This window comes from Dipodomys merriami, unplaced genomic scaffold (genome assembly GCF_024711535.1).
Source record: "Dipodomys merriami isolate MVZ:Mamm:240054 unplaced genomic scaffold, mDipMer1.0.p SCAF_11, whole genome shotgun sequence".
NCBI lineage: Eukaryota > Metazoa > Chordata > Mammalia > Rodentia > Heteromyidae > Dipodomys > Dipodomys merriami.
Window position 1 is genome coordinate 4,802,729 of NW_027202382.1, and position 21,294 is coordinate 4,824,022.

A 21,294-nucleotide genomic window follows, 5' to 3' on the forward strand; every position below is an offset into this window, starting at 1 on the left:
GTTTCCAATAAAGAATTAAACACAAACCATAAACTTCTTTATCAAAACTTTAATGTAAAAAGTAAGGCATAAATTACATCATAAAACCACAATGTAAAGGTATACAAAATAATATGTATATATAAATATAAAATAGTTTAAATCTGGTACATAGTTAAATAAATAATATTTAAATAGATGGATAGATATACCTCTATGGATGAAAGGGAAGAGAGTTTAGAGAGTTGAATACAAATGAACCAACACTTCTGAAAACATCTAACACATTCACTGAGTCATGTCAAATGATAGCAGAAATGACAGCTTCAGAGAATGGCAGAGTCCGCCGAAGGGAGCTACCGTGTTCCATCAGTGAGGGCCATTTCCATGAGAAGTAGAGCTCATGCCTCACGCTTTATCCTTTCTAGCAGGTTTGCAGATGAGGAAAAGTATCTCATGATTTCTGCCCTGACAACCTCCCAGGCACAAGGGCTGAACTTCTTCTCTTGCAGGTAGAGAGAGATCCTGCGGAAGTGTTTGCTCACAGCCAGTGTGGAGTCCTCAAGCACCATGGCAGGCTCTTGCTCTCCCACCTCCCAGCTCAGACAGGCTCTCAGCTCCTGCAGCTGCTCATGGAGGCCAGCGCACAGTTTGTCCACAAGGCTCTTCTCCCAAGGGGCAGGCCAGGTCTTTGTGCTGAAGAGGCTGTAGATCTGCCTGGTCATCTCATGGAGGACAGCGATGGCTTGAGCCTTCTGGACCTGCTCTGCATCCAATGCCTCCTGGGGGAATCCAAAGTCCTTTCTGTCCTTCAGGCAGGAGAAAAGGGAGACTCTCCTCATCTGTCCCAGGAGGAGCAAGGCTCTTCTGTTGCCCAGGCTGTGGGTGGGAGGCAGCTCACAGCCCAGAGAGCAGGTTGCCCTGCAGCTGAGCACCACCAGGGTCACCAGGAAGGCCAAGGGCAAGGGCATTGTGGATGGGCGGATGCTGCTGGACTGGCTGAGGTGCTGATGGGGGAGCCTCTGTCTCTGGGGAGTGTGAAGACCTTGCTGTGCTCCCTTGGCTTAAGTAGGGATGCTCGAGCTTCCATTTTCTGAATGCCTTCCTCCTTTCTACTTTTCTTTTTGTTTTCATTTATGCTTTCATACTTCAGTTTAGAACGGCATTTCCCAACCATATTCTTTCCTCTCTTGGTTTTCCTTTTGGTGCCCTGTCAGACTTTTAGTTGTGTGTGCGTGTGTGTGTGTGTATGTGTGCGTGTGTGTGTGTGTGTGTTTTAAATAGAATCCCTGACTAAAATTCAGCAGTCACTCCATCTCAAATTATGAATCCAGGTACAGTGGCAATCATCTCTTATCACACCTATAAAAGGAAACCTAAAATAAGTTGACAATCCAGTGCTCAGGCATACAGGTGAAGCAGCCATCATGAGCCTATCTCAAGATGGTATTGGAGGCAGAGCTAAGACGTAAAGCAACAGCTAGCACACACTACAAGACACAGTACTGGTGTTAACCATGAGGTAAAGTGCATTGATATTGTCAATAAAATACTTTTACATGTATGTTAGTGGAACTGAATTTGGTAATTTTGTTTTTCTTGTAAATTACATATAATGTATTTATTTTTATTGTAATATATCTACTTCTAGAAGTACTAATGAATAAAAGTATATATTTAATTTATAAATGCATAAAATAAATGATGCCCCAAAACTACTAAATCTGTATGAAAGATAAGACATTAGTAAATTGCTTTGTGACACATGAGGAAATAATTATTCCTTCAGTATCTGGTAGATACTTAGTTCACATTTTTCCTACTTAGAATGTGATATAATCATGAGTATGTTGAAAAATGTCAGTAGAATTAAATAATAAAATACAACAAACTTGTGCTTGTGCTTCGCTCCAATAGGCCAAATCCAGTCAGAAGCTCTGGAGTCCACTTTGTAAGAATGCCATTAGAAGTCAATGGTGGCCCCATATATAGGGGAATTCTCATAAAGCTGTACTGGAAAAAAATAATCTGCAGCTACAATCTTCTGTTTCTGTAGGATTGTAGCGGGGATCCTGCACACATTATCTGTGTCCTCCATGAATTCAGTGATATGGCTTCTCATTGCACACACTAGGAAACCCAAGAAAGTTAAGTAAACTCTAAGGAATAAGATTTTATAGGAGTTGACTTTGGATGGTGCCAAACTTGCAATATTTAAGGTATGCTCACATACATCTCAAGAATACCTTTCCTCTTATTGGGGGAAATTCATACTGAAAAATCATCATCATCATAACAGTGGAAACATAACATCAAGCCCAATGAGATACATTTGAGAAGATTGTATACATAGAGATACATTGAATTCTGCATGATTCCAAAATTCATAGTTGAAGATTGTATGTAATATTTTTTAAAGTACAATCATTTGGTGGTAGGGATACAGTTTTATGTTTATGAGTTTCCAGAATGTGAAGCAGAGAAAGAATCCTCAACATATTCAAAACTCACTGTACATTTTAGTTTTCATGATGCTGCAGCACCTACAAGAAGCTCCCTGATCATATGCTCCACTGTCCATGATAGTAATAGACCTTATGTAGTTCAAGATTCCTCATACTCTTGGCATCTTCCCTGAGAATAAATGGTGGAATCCAGTCAGAATCAATCACAACTATTTTTACATATTTTGTTTTGTAAAATCATTGGCTAAATTTTCTTTTAAAATATCTTGAGCAGGTAAGAACCTGAGACTCTTACCTCCAATTAAACACCAAAACAGCCAGCAGTAGAGCAGTGGCTCACGTGCTAGAGCACTAGCCTTGACTGGAAAAACACAGGGATAGTGCCCAGCCTCTTAGTTCAAGCCATGGGGCTTGCTCAGAAACATACACACACACACACACACACACACACACACACACACACACACACACACACACACACACACACAGAACATTAGAACATAATGTGAAGAGTGATACTATTGAAAGAACCTATTTTCTTTGTCCACAAATCACCTAATTGTCTTTCCTTTTCCACACATTCACATCTTGGAGTCAATAAATTCAGACTAATTGACAATAGATGGACATAAAGTTTCCTGTACATTGTGGTCTGTGAATGTATCCTCATCTGAAACACAGTAATTTTCAACTATGCAATACAGAGGACAGTGCTCAAAGACAACAGACATATTGGGGTGATGCATTAAAGATGACAAAGCCCAGAGTAGACAGTTCTAGGGTCCTTCAAATAGTGCTGGCCTCAACTGAGTTGAGCGAACTGACAAGTGTCTGCTGAGGAAATCCAGCACTGAACATTTATTTATTTATTTATTTATTTATTTATTTATTTATTTTATTTCATCTTCTTTTTTTATTGTGAAAATACTGTACAGAGGGGTTACAATTACATGGGCAAGATATTGAGTATATTTATTATCAAGCATTGTAGCCTCCTCCTTTGTTTCCTCTTCCCATCCCTTCCCATCCTGCCTCCCGCTTCCCCACCCAATCCTCCCCGCTCCCCACCCCCACCAAAGTTGTAAAGTTCATTTTCGACATAACAACTTGTACATCTCATTGTTGCAATGGGTCCACCTGTATCCCTATTTAAATGATTTTTTTTCCCTTCCCCTCCACAAATTATACCAACATCAAATACGGTGCAAGCAGGGGTTATACTGTGGGGGAGGGACATACAAAGCAACAAAGAAATAATCTTATAAATGTGTTAGAAACAATTGCATGAAAGAAAAAAATCATTTGAATACATATCTTAGGGTTCATTTCCCTAACATCACCTACGGATTGGGAGAAGATCTTCACTAGCCATACAACAGACAAGGGTCTCATATCTAAAATATACTTGGAACTCAAAAAATTAAATCCCCCAACAACAAATCCTCAAAGAAACAACTGCCCAATAAATAAGTGGGCTAAAGACTTAAAGAGAAACTTCTCTGAAGAGGAAAGAAGGATGGCCAATAGACACATGAAGAAATGCTCAGCACTGAACATTTATATGAATGAGGGATACTTAAGCATTATCATGTCACGACTGATTAATTTTTGCTAAACATTTATATGAATGAGGGATACTTAAGCATTATGATGTCATGACTGATTAATTTTTGTTACAGGAAGTCTTACAAATGTCAATAAAAAAGTCTTTAATACGTAATGTCTTCAAGAACTTTCCCATAAAACTTCACTTCACACCTTGGAACCTGCAATCAGCTTCCAAGAATTTAAACATAAATGTAATCATAAATGATATCATTATTTAAGAAAATACATGCCGGTGCTGGAGTCTCACAATGGTAATCCTATCTATTCAGGAGGCTGAGATCTCAGGATGGAGGTTCAAAGTCAGCCTGGGCAGTGAGACTCTCATCTGCAATTAACCTCCAGAAAACCAAAAGTAGAGCTGTGGTTTAAAGTGGTAGAGTGATAGCCTTGAGCACAAAAGCTCAAAGACAGCACCAGGCCCAGAGTGCAAGCCTATGATTGACAAAAGAAAGGATAGAAAAGAAAATAGAGCTTTTATTCTCTAACCATTTTAGTAAATTCACAATGAATAGTATACACCAGATTAGAGACATTCTGAGTTTGATTTCAGGTCATTTTTCAGATAGTAAAATTTCTGAGTACAAGCTCCTTTTTGGCTTCAGGAAAAAAACGAACTGTGAATGTTGACCATGCATGCTGACCATGAATGCTGGAAAGGGATCCTTGGACTTTCCTTCTGATAACTCCACAGCACTGGAACTATTTCAACAAGTCATACCCTTCCCTACTTCAGTGCTTTCTAATTTTTAATTTTAAGTTTGTGCTTTCTAAATGTGCTGGTGGTTTAATGATCTAAATTTGTCTACCTATCATGTCACTGTGTTCTGTTCCATGGTGAGGTAATTTCCATAGGGAAAAACAAAGAAAGACTCTGTGTAGCATTGTTCATTGTTTAAATTGCCATTTCCTCTGACTTAGTTCTCTTTTACAGTTTCTTAGAAAGCAAAAATGATAGCTATTTGTGGGCTAAAACAAAAATTACAATCCCATTGTTCATGAAAGTGAAAGAAAGAAAGTGATCAGTGAAGCAAAATTGACAAAGGACAACCAAGCCAGGCTGCCTTTGACAGTCCTCCAGGTCTCAGCAGGTGAAGATCTGCAGCATTAGAGAGCAGCCCTGTTCAGGCAGGAAGTTGGAATAATACCCCCCAAATAGGTAAAGCAAGTGGAGATAAGGGAGCAGAACTCAAGTGAGAGAGTACATGCCTAGGAATGATAGGTTCTGACAAATAAAAGCCTGGTATTCAAGAATAACTTTTAAGTCAATGACCACAAATGGCAAAGCAGTCACAGAAAAACCAACTTTGCAAAGATTTTGGTGGACTGAAGGCCAATGCTGAATTTCAAAAAGAAATGGAAATAGCTGTTTCTAACACATGCAAGGAGGAGATACATGTAGGTTACTGAACTGTCTCATTTTTGTAAGAGCAGATACATGACTTTCTTCTCTTTCATGGTTCTGGGATCAGCTATGAGGAGAAAGAGAGGCTCAAGCACTCTAACTCTAAGGAAGGATGGTGGAAGTTATCTCATGTGAGGCTCTACCTAGTCGATAATCTAAGCATACAAGGGACAGGGTGGCTTCAGTCAGAGAAACAAGAAGAGGGAATCTGAATATCTCAAAACTTCCTCTCTTAATCTGAATAACAAACTATGAGTATCAATTATGTTTCTGAAAACAATACTACAAATCTAAGAACTGTGAATCAATCCCTATTCTATGCATCTTTAAAAATATTTACTTGCTTCCAAATAGCACTGTTTGTGTTATACCTATCTATACCGTTTTGGAGAAAAACCTAATTATAGAGGGGTGGATGAACTGTTCCAAACACACCCATGATCTCAGATCACCACCTGAGGAAGAGTTAAGATAATGGCTCCACCGGTAAGGTCTATCACTGAACGTGAAGAACAGAAGTAGACATAGGAATGAACATCCAAAGAGATCCACAACTTGAAGTAACAAAGTACTGAGATGACAAAGGGTCCTAGGTGCCACCTCCAATACCAAAGTGCTGTTGCGCATTGTTTTGTAAAGCAACAGAGTATAATGAACCTTTAAGTTCTAAGGAAATGTGAACAGACCCAAGTGTTTTTAGTGTCAGGAGCCAGTCATTAACAAAGCACCATGGGTTCCTCTGGTAGTTCATCCAGATGTTTCTTGAGAATTCTATGTTTTTACGCAAGTCTCCATTTCTTCACTGAATGTAAATAGGTCACAATTTTGAAGGAAGGAGGACAAAGTCTCAGCATTTCTATTGTCATTCTGCTTTCTTGGACTAGTACTTTTGGAGATCCGCTCAGGAGGAGTAGAATACAGACTCCTCACAATTTCAGACCAAGACAAAAATGAGTGTCCCATATAGTAAAGAAATACGGTAACAGGCCTCCCCTATTGTGACTATAACTCTCATGGAAATATTCTGCTAAGAACCTTAAAATGCATTGTTTCCTTAACTATTGACAACTCTCTGAACATTTTGAGCCCTTTTAATCAGAAAACTGGGACTTGCAGAGCATGGATGGGTTCAGCATACCAGCCTTAAGTCAAAGCAGAATGGACTGTCCATGTCAAATTCTTTATTCTCAGTAATTGGTAATATTGTAAGTTTTGTATTGTGGAATTTTTTTTAACAGAGATATATCTTTAATTACACTGAAACTGTACATAAGGAGAGAATTAAAAACATACAACAAATTCTTTAGCAACACTTTAATTAAAAAATAAATTTATTTCATATATAAGCTTTAATGTAAAGTAACACATGATAATATATAAAACATTTTAAATCTTGAAAACAATTAAATAATTAAATATGTTAATGGAGGGATAGATACATCTGTATTAGAAGAGAGTCTAGAGACTTGAACTCAATTTTGCCATTTGTTCTTAAAACATGGAACAAATTCACTGAAGTCAAGTAAATGATAGCAGAAATGACATCTTTAGAAAACCGCAGATGCTGCTGGTGATGGGCCATTGCTGCCTCCAGATGCGCTCCCTTGGCTTAGTGGGGATGCTTGATTCTCCATTTTCTGAATGTCTTCCTTTCTCCTTCTCTTTTTTTTCATTTAGGGTTTCAGTCTTCCAATTAGAGTGACATTTCCCAAACATTTTCTTTCCACATTGCCTTCTTTCTCCACCTTCCAGATTAGCTCAGACTCTTGTTACTTAGTTGACCTCTGGATTAATTTCTAGGATATACCTCTATAGTGACATATTTGTATATACTACCTATATTGTGGCTTTATACATAAAAATGTAAATGCTGGGTTACAATGACAATAGGTTTAAGCTGAAAGTTTACTTCAAAAGCCACAGACATGTAAGTTTACTTTATGAAGGTTCTTTTCCTGTCTTTTACTAGAATTCAAATATTTAAAAATTGTGACTTTTTATACTTATATTTTGTTTACAGTGACTTTTAGCATAATATGTACTTATTTTTACGACTTTATATACACAATGTAAACAATATAAAATATATAGTATTCAAAATTCTATTAAAATCCATAAATATTTTTAAAATTATGATGGACTATTTTACCATTTAACTGTGCATATTTCCCATCACTGGCTCCAATTCTTCGTATTTAACCTGAGATCAATATTTCTACTCCCAAGGAGATCGAAGATGTACTGAAGTTGCTTTTCCCATTTTTGCACTGAAAAATATCTCTTTTCTTGCCCCTTCAGCATCTTCTGTTATTTGGTATATAAAGGCAAGAGGCCAGGAGTTTGGGACTAGGATTACAAACCTGGTTTCCTCCCAATATTAGAAGGACACAACCTGAATTTTACAACATGGTTTAGGAATCCACATGCTCTTGGCCACTTTTTGGCAATATGTAATTGTGGTTGCACTTTAAGTGTCTCTTCAAACACTCAATGATCCCTCGAATTTTGATAAATAACAATGTCCTCAAGTTTGAGTCATTGGTGGGGAAATTTAAATGCTGTTTCTGGAGCAAGAAAAATGATTTCATTTCTCCTTAAAATGACTTTAGTACTAATAATATAAAAATGAAAAACATTCTCATGAAAACAACGTTCTTTTTCTTTGCATATGAATTAAATTGACTTTTTCCACAGCCTCTCTTTCTTGGAATCATTAGAGAATAAATTCAGGTCACTTTAGTAGGTGTGGAAATGATCTTTGCGGCACACCATTGGCTCCTCAACATTCTACCAAATGATCCACCACACCATATTCTTTCCAAGTGAGAAGAATAGTCTCAGTGCCATAGAAGCACTTGTATGTATAAGGGGAAGATGTCAAGCCAATAGCATTCCGGTCTCCACATATTACTTGAAGGAGAGAACAACCAGCAAGTCAGCTGATGAGGAATCTCTGCATTGAGCACTTCCATCCAGGAATGATGAGTTTGTTCTATTACCTAATTATTGATAGTTTTTTTGGTATTGTTCCTTCTTACTAAGATAATATCACTTTACTGGAAAGATGCCTTCTGTTGAGGAGTCTTGCATAGAAAAAATATATGTGAAATTAGGAAATGGTTGATACCAAACCAGAATTTAAACAAATAAATACAAGTTCTATTTTCCAACACTCTGTATCTAAGAATACAAACATATTCTCTCGTGAACCATTTTAGTAATTTCATAACGCATAATTTACAGCATACTTTAACTAGTGGGTTTTTTCAAATATTTTTCAAGTAGTGAAAATACGTGAGTTGAGATTCTATTTGGGCTTAGGATAAAATGAATTTGCTCCAGAAACGCCCATATAGCTTTGCTCTCTAGCTACTGACTTCTGTGTGAAAATCGCTGATGTGGGAAAGGGACTTTCGCACTTCCTCTCTGACAATCTCCCAAGCACAAGAGCTGTATCGCTCTTTCTTCAGGTAATAAAACCGACTCCTGAAATACTTGAGCAGAGCGAGTCTTGGCTGAGTACAAAACACAGGTTCTTCCCTTGACTTGACCAGTGGTTCCAGACTCTCAGCAAGCCTGGAGAGCAGTTCCTTCAGGACCTGCTTGTCCCAGGCAGCACGGGCTTCCTGAGTCTTGAAGAGGTTGAAGATGTGCTGGAGCATCAGCTGGTTCACACAGGTGGCTTCTGTCTTCTGGATTGTAAACCTGAATTCAGGTCTGTTGTTATCCAGGCATTTGTGAGAGGGGGTCATTTGCAGCTGTACTAGCAGGCGAAGGATTTCCTTGAGTTGGTGGCCAGGGCTCCAGGGGACTGGGCTGCCTGGTGAGCAGGCAGGGCTGGAGCAGAGCATCAGGGCTGTCAGGAGGAGGTGGGGCTGGACCATTGCGGGTGGGGTGGTTCACTATCCGGCCTGTAGGGGGCTCGGGCACAGCGATGTGATGGATGGACACAAGGGGGCGCGCCGGGGCTGTGGGCGTCCGCGGGTCAGCGTGGCGATGGGCGGGTCTGTAGGGCTGGTGCTGAGCTGATCTTTAATAGTGCAGGGAGTGGAATTCTACATCCAGCTGCGCTGGGGCTGCGTGCGCAGAAGGGCGCGCGGGCGCTGGGCCGGCACCGGCAGCTGCCCGGGCTTCCCCGCGGCTGGGGCTTGGGTGTGCCCGGAATGTTAGACTCGGAGTTGCTTGTGTGGGGTTTTGCGGGTGTGTTTGTGGTTGTCGTCTCCGGATCGCGGGTCACCGTGTGGATGGCGGGGTCGCCGCTTGGCTGCGGTCAAGCCCCCGCGCGCCGCGAGCTCGCCGCGGGCGATCGCAGGCCCGGTCCGTGGCGCAGCCTCCGCGGGGCTGAGCGCCGAGCTGACTTGGGCGCGCCCGGGACGGACGTGCGGTGAGTGGCGCTGGGGATCCACCGCACAGGCGGAAGGTACTGGGCTCCCCTTAGTCACACAGTGCTGTGCACAGTTACTGCCTCCGAGTACCGAGTAAGGAGGCTCGGAGCTGACTCCCTGCCGTGGCTTCCACGTGGATTTGCACTCTCTCGCGCGTGGGTTTAGGGTTGTGGCGCAAGTGACAATGCTCATGGCACCAGCAATGTTACTAGGACGGTTCTGTAGGGTTTGGGCCTAGGTCACCGCACCGGAAATGACCTGTGCAGCACTGTGTTATAAAGGGTCTGCTGCAGGTAAACCGTGTGGTAAATAAGGGCCTAAGTAGCTGATGGAAACCATCACCCGAGGAAGCAGCGCAGTACTGATAGTAACGAGGTAGCTGATGAAGCAGCGCATTATTTTCTTCTCCTGGTTATCTTTGATTAGTTCAATTCAGTTCTATCCAAAGTATAGCTAATTCGTTCCTATTCTACCTGAGAAATTACAAATAACGGGGTGGCTTTCTGAGGTTGAAGATACTGTTTACTGAAGTATGATAAGCTAGTACTATTGGTAATATGTCAGTCACATTTAAAGTAAACATACTAAACCTATTCTCATGATCTTGCAATACACCATTTGCATGAAATCTCTGTAATGGGATATTTTAGAAAGGAAAACTAAAGCCAGGCAGCAGTGACTCATGCCTGGAATTCTACTCAGGAGGCTGAGATCTGAGCATCATAGTTCAAAGTGAGCCCATGCAGGAAAGTCAGTGAGATTCTATCCACCAAAAAGCTACAAGTGAACGTGTGTGGGTCAAGCCATAGCAGGCTAGCCCTGAGTCACAAAGCTCAGAGACAGCACCCAGGCCCAGAGCTGAAGCCTCCAAACTGGATTTAAAAAAAGGAAAACTTGTGCACAGAAATAGCTCCTGCACTTTCCCAGCTCATTCCTTCTTTTATCTTTTCCTCCTTTCAGTCACCAACTTCTCCTCCACCAGCACTCCACCTCTCTTCAGCTTCCTTTCATCTCTCAGACAGGAAGTCACACTGTGAGAACCAGAGTATGGTGCTGCAAAACCTTTGCTGCTGTGAAACATTGCTTTCATGGTCTTCCATCTTTTTCCTCTCCTGTCCTTTTCTTAGGCTTGAATTCTAGGCCTGGGTACTCTACTTGAGCTTTGTTTCTTCAAGGCAGCGTTGTACCACTGAAGCCTCAGGACCTCTTGAGGCTTTTCCTGAGTAGCTTATTCGAGATCAGATCCTCATAATCTCTGCTGCCTGGCTGGATTTGAACTCTGATCCACTGATTTCAGCCTCTTGGGTAGCTAGGATGACAGGTGTGAGCCAAGAGATCCCAGCAGAATCTTCAAATTTTGTGCATTTTTAATCTCCCATTTTTTAGGGAAATAGAAGGATTGTTTTCTCCTTTTCTCCTTCTTCCCTTCCTCTTCGATTTCTTTTCCTCCCTCCTCCCTCCATTCCTTCCTTCCTTCCTTCCTTCCTCCCTCCCTCCCTCCCTCCCTCCCTCCCTTCCTTCCTTCCTTCCTTGCTTCTTTCCTTCCTTCCTTCCTTTCTCATTTTCTCATTCCTTCTTTCTTTTTCTTTTTATTTCTGTGTTTTTGTCTGTTTTTCTCTTTTTCTTTCCTCTTTTGTCATTGTTGTTCTGTCTTCCTTTCATACTCCCTCCCTCCCCTTTCCTTCCTTCTTTTCTTTCTGTAGATAGTGGAGATTAGATCTAGGTCCTTGGAAATGTTAAGCAGGGACTTTCCTACCAGAGCTAGATTCCATTAGATTTTTTAAAATTGTTATTCCGGTTTCTTTTGGTGTTTTGTTTTGTTTTGTTTTAGAGACGAGTCTCCTTTCTAGCTGGTATCAAACCCAGAATTCTTTGGCCTCTTCCTTACATTCTTGTGGTTACAACTACTAATTATCCGTTTTTTCATCTTCACATATTTCATAGTCCAAGATTTCTCTGAAGCTCAGCATAACTGAAGGAAAAGAAAGTCTAAGGCAAATGTGTGAACAATAAGTGACAACTGGGAAGTGATATTCTTTGGGTAAAATAGTATTATTTGCGTCTGGGTATACCTTACATCTGTAATCCCAGGTATTTGAGGGCCTGTGATTGAGAGGATCACATTTTAAAGCTAATCTGTGTAAAGAGGTAAGGAAAGTTACATTAGCCAGCATGAAGATATCTACATGAGAGGGTATTGATGGAAGATAGTGGTCTATAGTCAGCCCAAGACAAACTTCAGTGCCAGGAGTCAGAATCATCAGCACCGTGGTCTATAGCCGGGATCCTGCTCACACTTTGTGTGCCTTCCATGAGTTATGTGACATGGCTTCTTACCGGATGCACAAGGAAATGGAAGAAACTTAAGTAAATTCCACAGAATGAGATTTGATTAGAGTTAAAACTTGCAATATTTAACATATGTTTACATACATCTAAAGATTAAGTTTCCTCTTATTTACTGAAAGATCATCATCATCCTAACTGTGATAACATAATTTCCATACAGACAAGATACATTTGAAGGGATTACAGATGTAGAGATACTATTAAAATCTCCATGATTCCAAAATCTATAGTTGGAAATTTCATGGAATTATTTGTAAAAAGCTTTGGGCAAGGGACTTTGTTTTATTTCTAGTGTCCAGATGTGAAGTTCAGAAAAAAATCTACAAACTATCCTCGCCATACATTTTAGATTCTATGATTCTCTGGGACCTATAGATCTACCTGATCATATTCTCCCTGTTAGACTTGAACTTGAGACCCCTGAACGACTCCCAGAGACCACAAGCAATGCAAACAGCAAAACGGTCATTTATTTGCAAGCTCGAGTCTGGACTTAACAATAGTCACTGATGCAGTGGGTCAGAGTTGTGAGGCCCGACCCCTTGTCCAGCAGGGTTTTTATTGAGTATGTAGCATGGAGAAGGATGTCTCCAGCCTATTGATTAGGGGCATGATCATTTCCAATAAGGGCAGGGACTTTGTAGCTTAGCGGTTAAAGGATAGGTTAAATCAGACATCATTGGTTGGAGAAATGGGGCTAACCACAGGAATGGTGAATTATGTCTTGTCCTAAATATTTTCTTGACAGAGTTGGGGGGAGAGGCTGCCCAAATACCTGGACTGGTCAGGGCAGACTGATCCCTTAATTCTTACTGTTATGTTGCCTTGGTACAGGATCTACCACTTACTTTCCAGTAACAGATGACACATGTTTTAGTTTTGTCTGAAATTACTGCTAAACTTATATTTGGTCTCTTACTCCCCAACCCCATTGTACTTATTCACCATAAATACTTCAAGACCTTCTCTTCATACTCTCAGCATCTACCCTGACATTAAAATGGAAACTTCGTGAAAACCAACAGAATTCTTTTCATAAATATTGTGCTGTAAAATAGTGGATAATTTTTGTCTAAAAATAACATTAAAACAGGAAGTCCATGGGACTCTGAATATCAATTAAACACTAAAAAAGGCAGACGTGGAACTGTGGCTCAATGGGTAGAGCAGTATCATTGAGCAAAAAAGCTGAGTGATAGTGCCCAGTCTCTGATCTCCAGTAGTGGGTACTGCACACACACACACACACACACACACACACACACACACACACACACACACACAAACACACACACAGAGTATTAGAATGAAATGTGAAATTGAATAGTGGTGCATTAAAAGAACTTTCTCCCCTGTCTACAAATCACCCAATTGAAATTCCTTTTCCATATCTTCACATCTTGGTGTCATGTGAGAATCATTCCAGACCAATTAAAATGGATGGAAATACACTTTTCTATCATGTGTGCCCTCATCTAAGTCACCATAATTTTAAACTATGGAATATAAAAGAAAGTGTTCAAAGTCCATAGATATGTTTGGTGATGTCTTAAAGATGACAAAGCTCACAGTAGACAGTGCTAGGGTCCTTTAAATACTGCTGGCTTCCACTGAAGTGTGCCAACCAATGAGTCATCTGATCAGGAAATCCAGCAGTGAACGTTTGTATGAATGAGAGATACATCTGTATGTGATGTCATGACTAGTAGAGGTTTTTTCAAAAAATTGTTACAGTAAGTCTTACCAAGTTCAGTGAAAAAGTTTTGATAAGTAATGTTTTCAAGAATCTTTCTTATAAATGCTAAATTTCACACCTTAGAACCTGAAATCAGCTTACAAGAATTTAAGCACATAAATTCATAAGTTATAGAATTGTATAAGAAAATAGACCTTTCATTCTCTATATATTTTAGTAACTTTACTATAAATAATGTATACCATATTAGAAATATTCTGCATATGGTTTTGGGTCATTTTTCAGATAGTAAAACCTCTGAGTACAAGTTCCCTTTTTGGTTTAGGAAACCATGAACTTTCTTAGAGAGAGCCATACACATAAGCTTCTTCTTTACTTGCTGACTTCTGTTTGCAGGCCATTAATGCTGGAAAGGGATCCTTGGAATTCACTACTGGTAACTCTGCAATACTGGAACTATTTCAACAAGAAAGATAATTTAGTACTGCAATGTTTTCTAATTTTTAATTGTAGTTTTGTACCTTCTAATGTGATGGTGGTTTAATAACCCATATTTGTCCACCTGTCACATCACTGCATTCTGTTTCAGGTTGAAGTCATTTCCATAGAGAAAAACAAAGAGAGATTCTGCGGGAGAATTGGGTTTCTTTTATAAAATTAAAATTTCCATTACACCTGACTTATTATTTCTCTTGTACAGTTTCTTAGAAAGCAATATCCATAGTTCTTGTGGGCTAAAACAAAACATAATTTGAATTGTTATGAAGGTGAAAGAAAGTAAACTCTGAAGCAAAAATGGCAAACCTGAATCAAACAGGGCGGCCTTGACACTCTTCTCAGGTCCAGCATGTGGAGATCTGGAGGATTAGACATCAAACCTGTCCAGGCAGAAAGCTGAAATATTACATCCTAAAATAACTAAAGCAAAAGGAGACGGGGGAGCAGGGCTCAAGCGGGAGAGTGCATGTCTAGCAAGTGCAGGTCCTGACAACAAAACCCTGGTATTCAAAACCAATTTGTATGTAAATAATCACAAATGGCAAAGTGTTCATGGAAAATTCAACATAGCAAAGATGTGAAAACAGTGAAGTTCAATGCTGACTATCACAAAGGAATAGATATAGCTCTTTGTAATATATCCAAGGAAGAGCTACTTCAAGGTTAGTGAATTGCCTCAGTTACATACATAAGGTAGTGAGTACATTTCCTGTCAGACTTTTTACCCTCTCCCTCATTTTGCTCCCACTTTCTCCCCAACTTCTCCCTGCCCCTTCCCCAGCCACGTGTACAATTCAGTTCCAACATAGTGTCTGTGAGTATCGCTGTTTCACTGGTTTCCTTTGTCTTTGTCTCACCATTTTGTTGTTCCCCTTCCCTTCCCTAATTCACATAAACCTATATACAATACCCAGGGTACCAAAATCAAATACAGTGACAACAGGGGATAAACCATAGGGGAAAAGTACACAAAAGAAAAAAGAAACCATATAGTGCATTAAAAACAGCATCATCAAAGAAAAACCTCTTGTTTCCATGTCCTGGAGTTCATTTCACTTAGCATCATCTTATATGATCATATGTAGATAGTTATTGGCTATTCTGCTCACCTGCTAGGACTATCGTAGACATATACTAACTATTACAAATGAGGGAAACCATGGAATCTGGCAATCAGAGCCCCAGTGGCGCCACTGCCATCCACGTTCCCAGAGCAATGGGTAGGTTCAGTCCACACCTTCCCTGCACCCGCTGGTTCATCTCCCAAGCAAGCTGATTTTCTTAAATTCACTTTCCTTCACTTCTCCTTTGATGTTCTTTTAATGTGAGGCGCTCCCATCTCTGTTTCCCTTGGCTCTATGGCCTCTTGTTTTAACATTTGAAGAATAGTAAATTTATGTTTTGTTTGCTCTCTGCATACAATTTTCATACTCCCCTTGGAATATCTCGGTGTTCCCATGTTAACTTGGACCAGCTCTGATCCTTGTATATTGCAAACTTATATATGAAACTAGATGTGTCCAGATGGGCCACATATCTGTGGAGATTGCACTCAATTCACAAATTTCTGCCTCTCTGAAAGTCCTTCATGCTGCAGGCTGTGACCATTTTCCTGTGGCCATTTCATTAGATTTCCCATCATAGCATGTTAAGAAAGGTTATAGCTTTTAGATTTCCTTAACTGAAAGAAACTAAGATACAAAAGAACATAAGCGTAGCCTAAAGGCAGCATGCAATCTGGTTTAGAGAACATAATTTTCAAATTTATCGTTCTGTGTATTTGATCCCTCCCATGGCATTACACATGCTACGTAAACACTGGTCTTTGAGCACACTCTCTCTGCAGTGTAGGAAGATGCCAACTGACACCAAGATATGGACAAAAATCACAATGGGAAAATAACTTCCATCTTTTTCCTTTTTTGGGGGGGGGGTCTGGTCGTGGGCCCTGAACTCTGGGCCTGGGCGCTGTCCCTCGGCTCTTGAGCTCAAGGCTAGCACTCTATCACTTGAGCCATAGCACCACTTCCGGCTTTTTTCTTCTTACTTATGTGGTGCTGGGGAATCGAACCCAGGGCCTCAGCATGCAAGGCAAGCACTCTACCACTGAGCCACCTTCCCAGTCCCCCATCTTTTTCCTTTTATAAGGCTCACAAATACTGCAGGTTTCCAGCTGAAAATTAAACACATAAAATAAGCTTCTTTAGCAAAACTTTAATTTAAAAAGTAAGACGTAAAATATATTATAAAACCACAGTGTAAAGGTATACAAAATAATATATATGAATATAAAATAATTTAAATCTGGCATATTAAATATTAAATAAATATGTAAATAGAGGGATATATATATATATATATATGCAAAGGAGGAGAGTCTAGAGAGTTGAACACAAATGAACCAACACTTCTGAAAACATCTAACGAATTCACTGAAGTCATGTCAAATGATAGCAGAAATGACAGCTTCAGAGAATGGCAGAGTCCGCCGAAGGGAGCTACCGTGTTCCATCAGTGAGGGCCATTTCCATGACAAGTAGAGCTCATGCCTCACTCTTTATCCTTTCTAGCAGGTTTGCAGATGAGGAAAAGTATCTCATGATTTCTGCCCTGACAACCTCCCAGGCACAAGGGCTGAACTTCTTCTCTTGCAGGTAGAGAGAGATCCTGCGGAAGTGTTTGCTCACAGCCAGTGTGGAGTTCTCAAGCACCATGGCAGGCTCTTGCTCTCCCACCTCCCGCCTCAGACAGGCTCTCAGCTCCTGCAGCTGCTCATGGAGGCCAGCGCACAGTTTGTCCACAAGGCTCTTCTCCCAAGGGGCAGGCCAGGTCTTTGTGCTGAAGAGGCTGTAGATCTGCCTGGTCATCTCATGGAGGACAGCGATGGCTTGAGCCTTCTGGACCTGCTCTGCATCCAATGCCTCCTGGGGGAATCCAAAGTCCTTTCTGTCCTTCAGGCAGGAGAAAAGGGAGACTCTCCTCATCTGTCCCAGGAGGAGCAAGGCTCTTCTGTTGCCCAGGCTGTGGGTGGGAGGCAGCTCACAGCCCAGAGAGCAGGTTGCCCTGCAGCTGAGCACCACCAGGGTCACCAGGAAGGCCAAGGGCAAGGGCATTGTGGATGGGCGGATGCTGCTGGACTGGCTGAGGTGCTGATGGGGGAGCCTCTGTCTCTGGGGAGTGTGAAGACCTTGCTGTGCTCCCTTGGCTTAAGTAGGGCTGCTCGAGCTTCCATTTTCTGAATGCTTTCCCCCCAGTTTCTACTTCTCTTTTTGTTTTCATTTATGCTTTCATACTTCAGTCTAGAGCGGCATTTCCCAACCATATTCTTTCCTCTCTTGATTTTCCTTTTGGTGCCTGGACAGACTTTTAGTTGTGTATTTTAAGTAAAATCCCTGACTAAAATTCATCCGTCATATGTGTTAAGATATTACTATACAATATACCATTGAATAGTACTTTAAAAACCATGCCATTTTTGTTTCTCATTGAATGCATCTTAGGTTAAATTATAAAATATTGTAAGGTTAAATGTAAAAGGTATATGTGTGCCAGTCACTCATACTTGACTATGAGACTAGAGGGCTAGTAGTTTGAGGCCATCTCAAAGAAATGAGAAAAGCTCATGACACTCCATATCAAATTATGAATCCAGGCATAGTGGCAATCATCTCTTATCCCACCTATAAAAGGAAACCTAAAATAAGTTGACAAACCAGTGCTCAGGCATACAGGTGAAGCAGCCATCATCAGCCTATCTCGAGATGGTGCTGAGGCTAGGAAGTAAAGCAACAGTTACACACACTATAAGACAGACACAGTACGGCCCTTAACCATGAAGTAAAGTACATTGGTATTGCCAGTAAAGTACTTTGGTATGTATGTTAGTGGAATTGAATTTAGCAATTGCGATTTTTCTTGTAAATTACATGTCATGTCTTTATTTTTATTGTAATATGTATACTGCTAGAAGTACTAATGAATCAGGGTATATAATCAATTTATAAATGCATAAAATAAATGATGCCAGAAAAACACCTATAAATTTTCTTTCAAAGAGCTTTGTTTCAAAACTATTAAATATTTATGAAGATACCACATTAATAAATAACTTTGTTATACATGAGGAAATAATTATTCCTTCATCATCTGGTAGATCATCATCTTAGTCAAATTTTTTCCTACCTAGAATGTGATATAATCATGAGTGCGTTGAAAAACCTTAGTAGAATTAAATAGTAAAATACAACAAACCTGTGCTTATGCTTCACTCTCATAGGCCAAATCCAGTCAGAAGCACTCACATTCACATCATAGGATTGCCATTAGAAGTCAATGGAGGACCCATATATAGGGGAACCTTCATCAAGCTGTACTGGAGAAAATGACCTGCAGACACAGCCCTCTATTGCTGGAGGACTGTAGCAGGGATCCTGCACACATTATCTGTGTCCTCCATGAATTCAGTGACATGGCTCATCATTGAGTACACAAGGAAATCCAACAAAGTTAAGTAAACTCTAAGGAATGAGATTTTATAGGAGTTGACTTTGGAAGGCACCACACTTGCAATATTTAAGTTGTGTTCACATACATCTCAAGAATACCTTTCCTCTTATTGGTGGGAATTTGTACTGAAAAGTCCTCATTATCTTAAGAGTAGAAATATAATTCCAAGGCCAACAGATATATTTGAGAAGATTGTATACAATTCTTCATGATTTCAAAATTCACAGTTGAAGATTGTATGCAATATTTTTTAAAGTATAATCATTTGGTTATAAGGATACGGTTTTACATTTATATTTTGAGTTTCCAGTGTGTGAAGCAGAGAAAGAATCCTCAAAATATTCAAAACTCACTGCACATTTTAGTTTTCATGATGCTGCAGCACCTACAGAAAGCTCCCTGATCATATGCTCCACTGTCCATGATAGTAATAGACCTTATGTAGTTCAAGACTTCTCATACTCTTGGCATCTTCCCTGAGAATAAATGGTGGAATCCAGTCAGAATCAATCACAACTATTTTTACATATTTTGTTTTGTAAAATCATTGACTAAATTTTCTTTTAAAATATCTTGAGCAGGTAAGAACCTGAGACTCTTACCTCCAATTAAACACCAAAACAGCCAGCAGTAGAGCAGTGGCTCACGTGCTAGAGCACTAGCCTTGACTGGAAAAACACAGGGATAGTGCCCAGCCTCTTAGTTCAAGCCATGGGGCTTGCTCAGAAACACACACACACACACACACACACACACACACACACACACACACACACACACACACAAATAGCATTAGAACAAAATGTGAAGAGTGATTCCATTGAAAGAACATAATGTTTCCTGTACATTGTGGCCTGTGAATGTATCCTCATCTGAATCGCAGTAATTTTCACTATGCAATATAGAGGTCAGTGCTCAAAGACCACAGACATATTGGGGTGATGTATTAAAGATGACAAAGCCCAGAGTAGACAGTTTTAGGGTCCTTCAAATAGTGCTGGCCTCCACTGAGGTGAGCGAACCGACAAGTGTCTGCTGAGGAAATTCAGCACTGAACATTTACATGAATGAGGGATACTTAAGCATTATGATGTCATGACTGATTAATTTTTGTTACAGGAAGGCTTACCAATGTAGTGAAACAGTCTTTAATACATAATGTCTTCAAGCACCTTCCCTATAAGAATCACATTTCATACCTTGTAACCTGCAATTAGCTTTCAAGAATTTAGACATAAATGTAATCATAAATGATATCATTATTTAAAAAATATATGCCGGTTCTGGAGTCTTACAATGGTAATCCTATCTACTTAGGAGGCTGAGATCTCAGGATGGAGGTTCAAGGTCAACCTGGTTGGTGAGACTCTTATCTGTAATTAACCACCAGAAAACCAAAAGTAGAGCTGTGGTTTAAAGTGGTAGAGTGATAGCCTTGAGCACAAAAGCTCAAAGACAGCACCAGGCCCAGAATGCAAACCCATGACTGATAAAATAAAGGAAAGAAAAGAAAATAGAGCTTTTATTCTCTAACTATTTTAGTAAATTCACAATGAATAGTGTACACCAGATTAGAGACATTCTGAATTTGACTTCAGGTCATTTTCAGATAGTAAAATTTCTGAGTACAAGCTCCTTTTTTGGCTTCCGGAAAAAAATGAACTGTGAATGTTGACCATGCATGCTGACCATGAATACTGGAAAGGGATCCTTGGACTTTCCTTTTGATAACTCCACAGCACTGGAACTATTTCAACAAGTCATACCCTTCCCTACTGCAGTGCTTTCTAATTTTTAATTTTAGGTTTGTGCCTTCTACTGTGCTGGTGGTTTAATGATCTAAATTTTTCTACCTATTATGTCACTGTGTTCTGTTTCATGGTGAGGTAATTTCCATAGAGAAAAAGAAAGTCACTGCGGTAGCGTTGTTCAGTGTTTAAATTGCCATTTCCTCTGACTTAGTTCTCTTTTACAGTTTCTTAGAAAGCAAAAATGATCGCTGCTTATAGGCTAAAATGAAAATTACAACCCCATTTGTCATGAAAATGCAAGAAAGAAAGTGATCAGTGAAGCAAAACTGACAAAGGACAACCAGGCAGGGCAGCCGTTGACAATCCTCCCAAGTGGAGATCTGCAGCATTGGAGAGCAATCCTGTTCAGGCAGGAAGTTGGAATAATACCCCCTAAACTGGTAAAGCAAGTGGAGATAAGGGAGCATGTCTAGGAATGATAGGTTCTGACAAAAATAAGCCTGGTCTTTAAAAATAACTTTTAAGTCACTATCACAAATGGCAAAGCAGTCATAGCAAACCAACTTTGCAAAGATTCGAGAGGACTGAAGGTCAATGCTGAATTTCAAAAAGAAATGGAAATAGCTGCTTCTAACACATGCAAGGAAGAAATACA

The 21,294-nt window shown here is 40.1% G+C and overlaps 3 protein-coding genes across 3 annotated transcripts; all 3 read right to left on the reverse strand.

Moving 5' to 3' along the window:
* Nucleotides 1–380: 380 nt before the first annotated feature.
* Nucleotides 381–992, reverse strand: LOC138816961 (interferon alpha-3-like). The gene has a single exon (XM_070007269.1). It carries the CDS (start codon nt 948–950, stop codon nt 381–383), a length of 570 nt encoding a protein of 189 aa, XP_069863370.1. The 5' UTR covers nt 951–992.
* A 7,827-nt stretch (nt 993–8,819) lies between these two features.
* LOC138816967 (interferon alpha-2-like) lies at nt 8,820–9,338 on the reverse strand. Its single transcript, XM_070007279.1, has one exon. The coding sequence runs from the start codon at nt 9,336–9,338 to the stop codon at nt 8,820–8,822; it is 519 nt and encodes a 172-aa protein (XP_069863380.1).
* A 7,587-nt stretch (nt 9,339–16,925) lies between these two features.
* Nucleotides 16,926–17,537, reverse strand: LOC138816976 (interferon alpha-3-like). Its single transcript, XM_070007289.1, has one exon. The coding sequence runs from the start codon at nt 17,493–17,495 to the stop codon at nt 16,926–16,928; it is 570 nt and encodes a 189-aa protein (XP_069863390.1). The 5' UTR covers nt 17,496–17,537.
* Between the last annotated feature and the right edge of the window lie 3,757 nt (nt 17,538–21,294).

What these genes read in the sequence shown, in the direction of transcription:
- LOC138816961 (XM_070007269.1), bottom strand. Translation starts at nt 950, where the DNA reads ATGCCCTTGCCCTTGGCCTTCCTGGTGACCCTGGTGGTGCTCAGCTGC.
- LOC138816967 (XM_070007279.1), bottom strand. Translation starts at nt 9,338, where the DNA reads ATGGTCCAGCCCCACCTCCTCCTGACAGCCCTGATGCTCTGCTCCAGC.
- LOC138816976 (XM_070007289.1), bottom strand. Translation starts at nt 17,495, where the DNA reads ATGCCCTTGCCCTTGGCCTTCCTGGTGACCCTGGTGGTGCTCAGCTGC.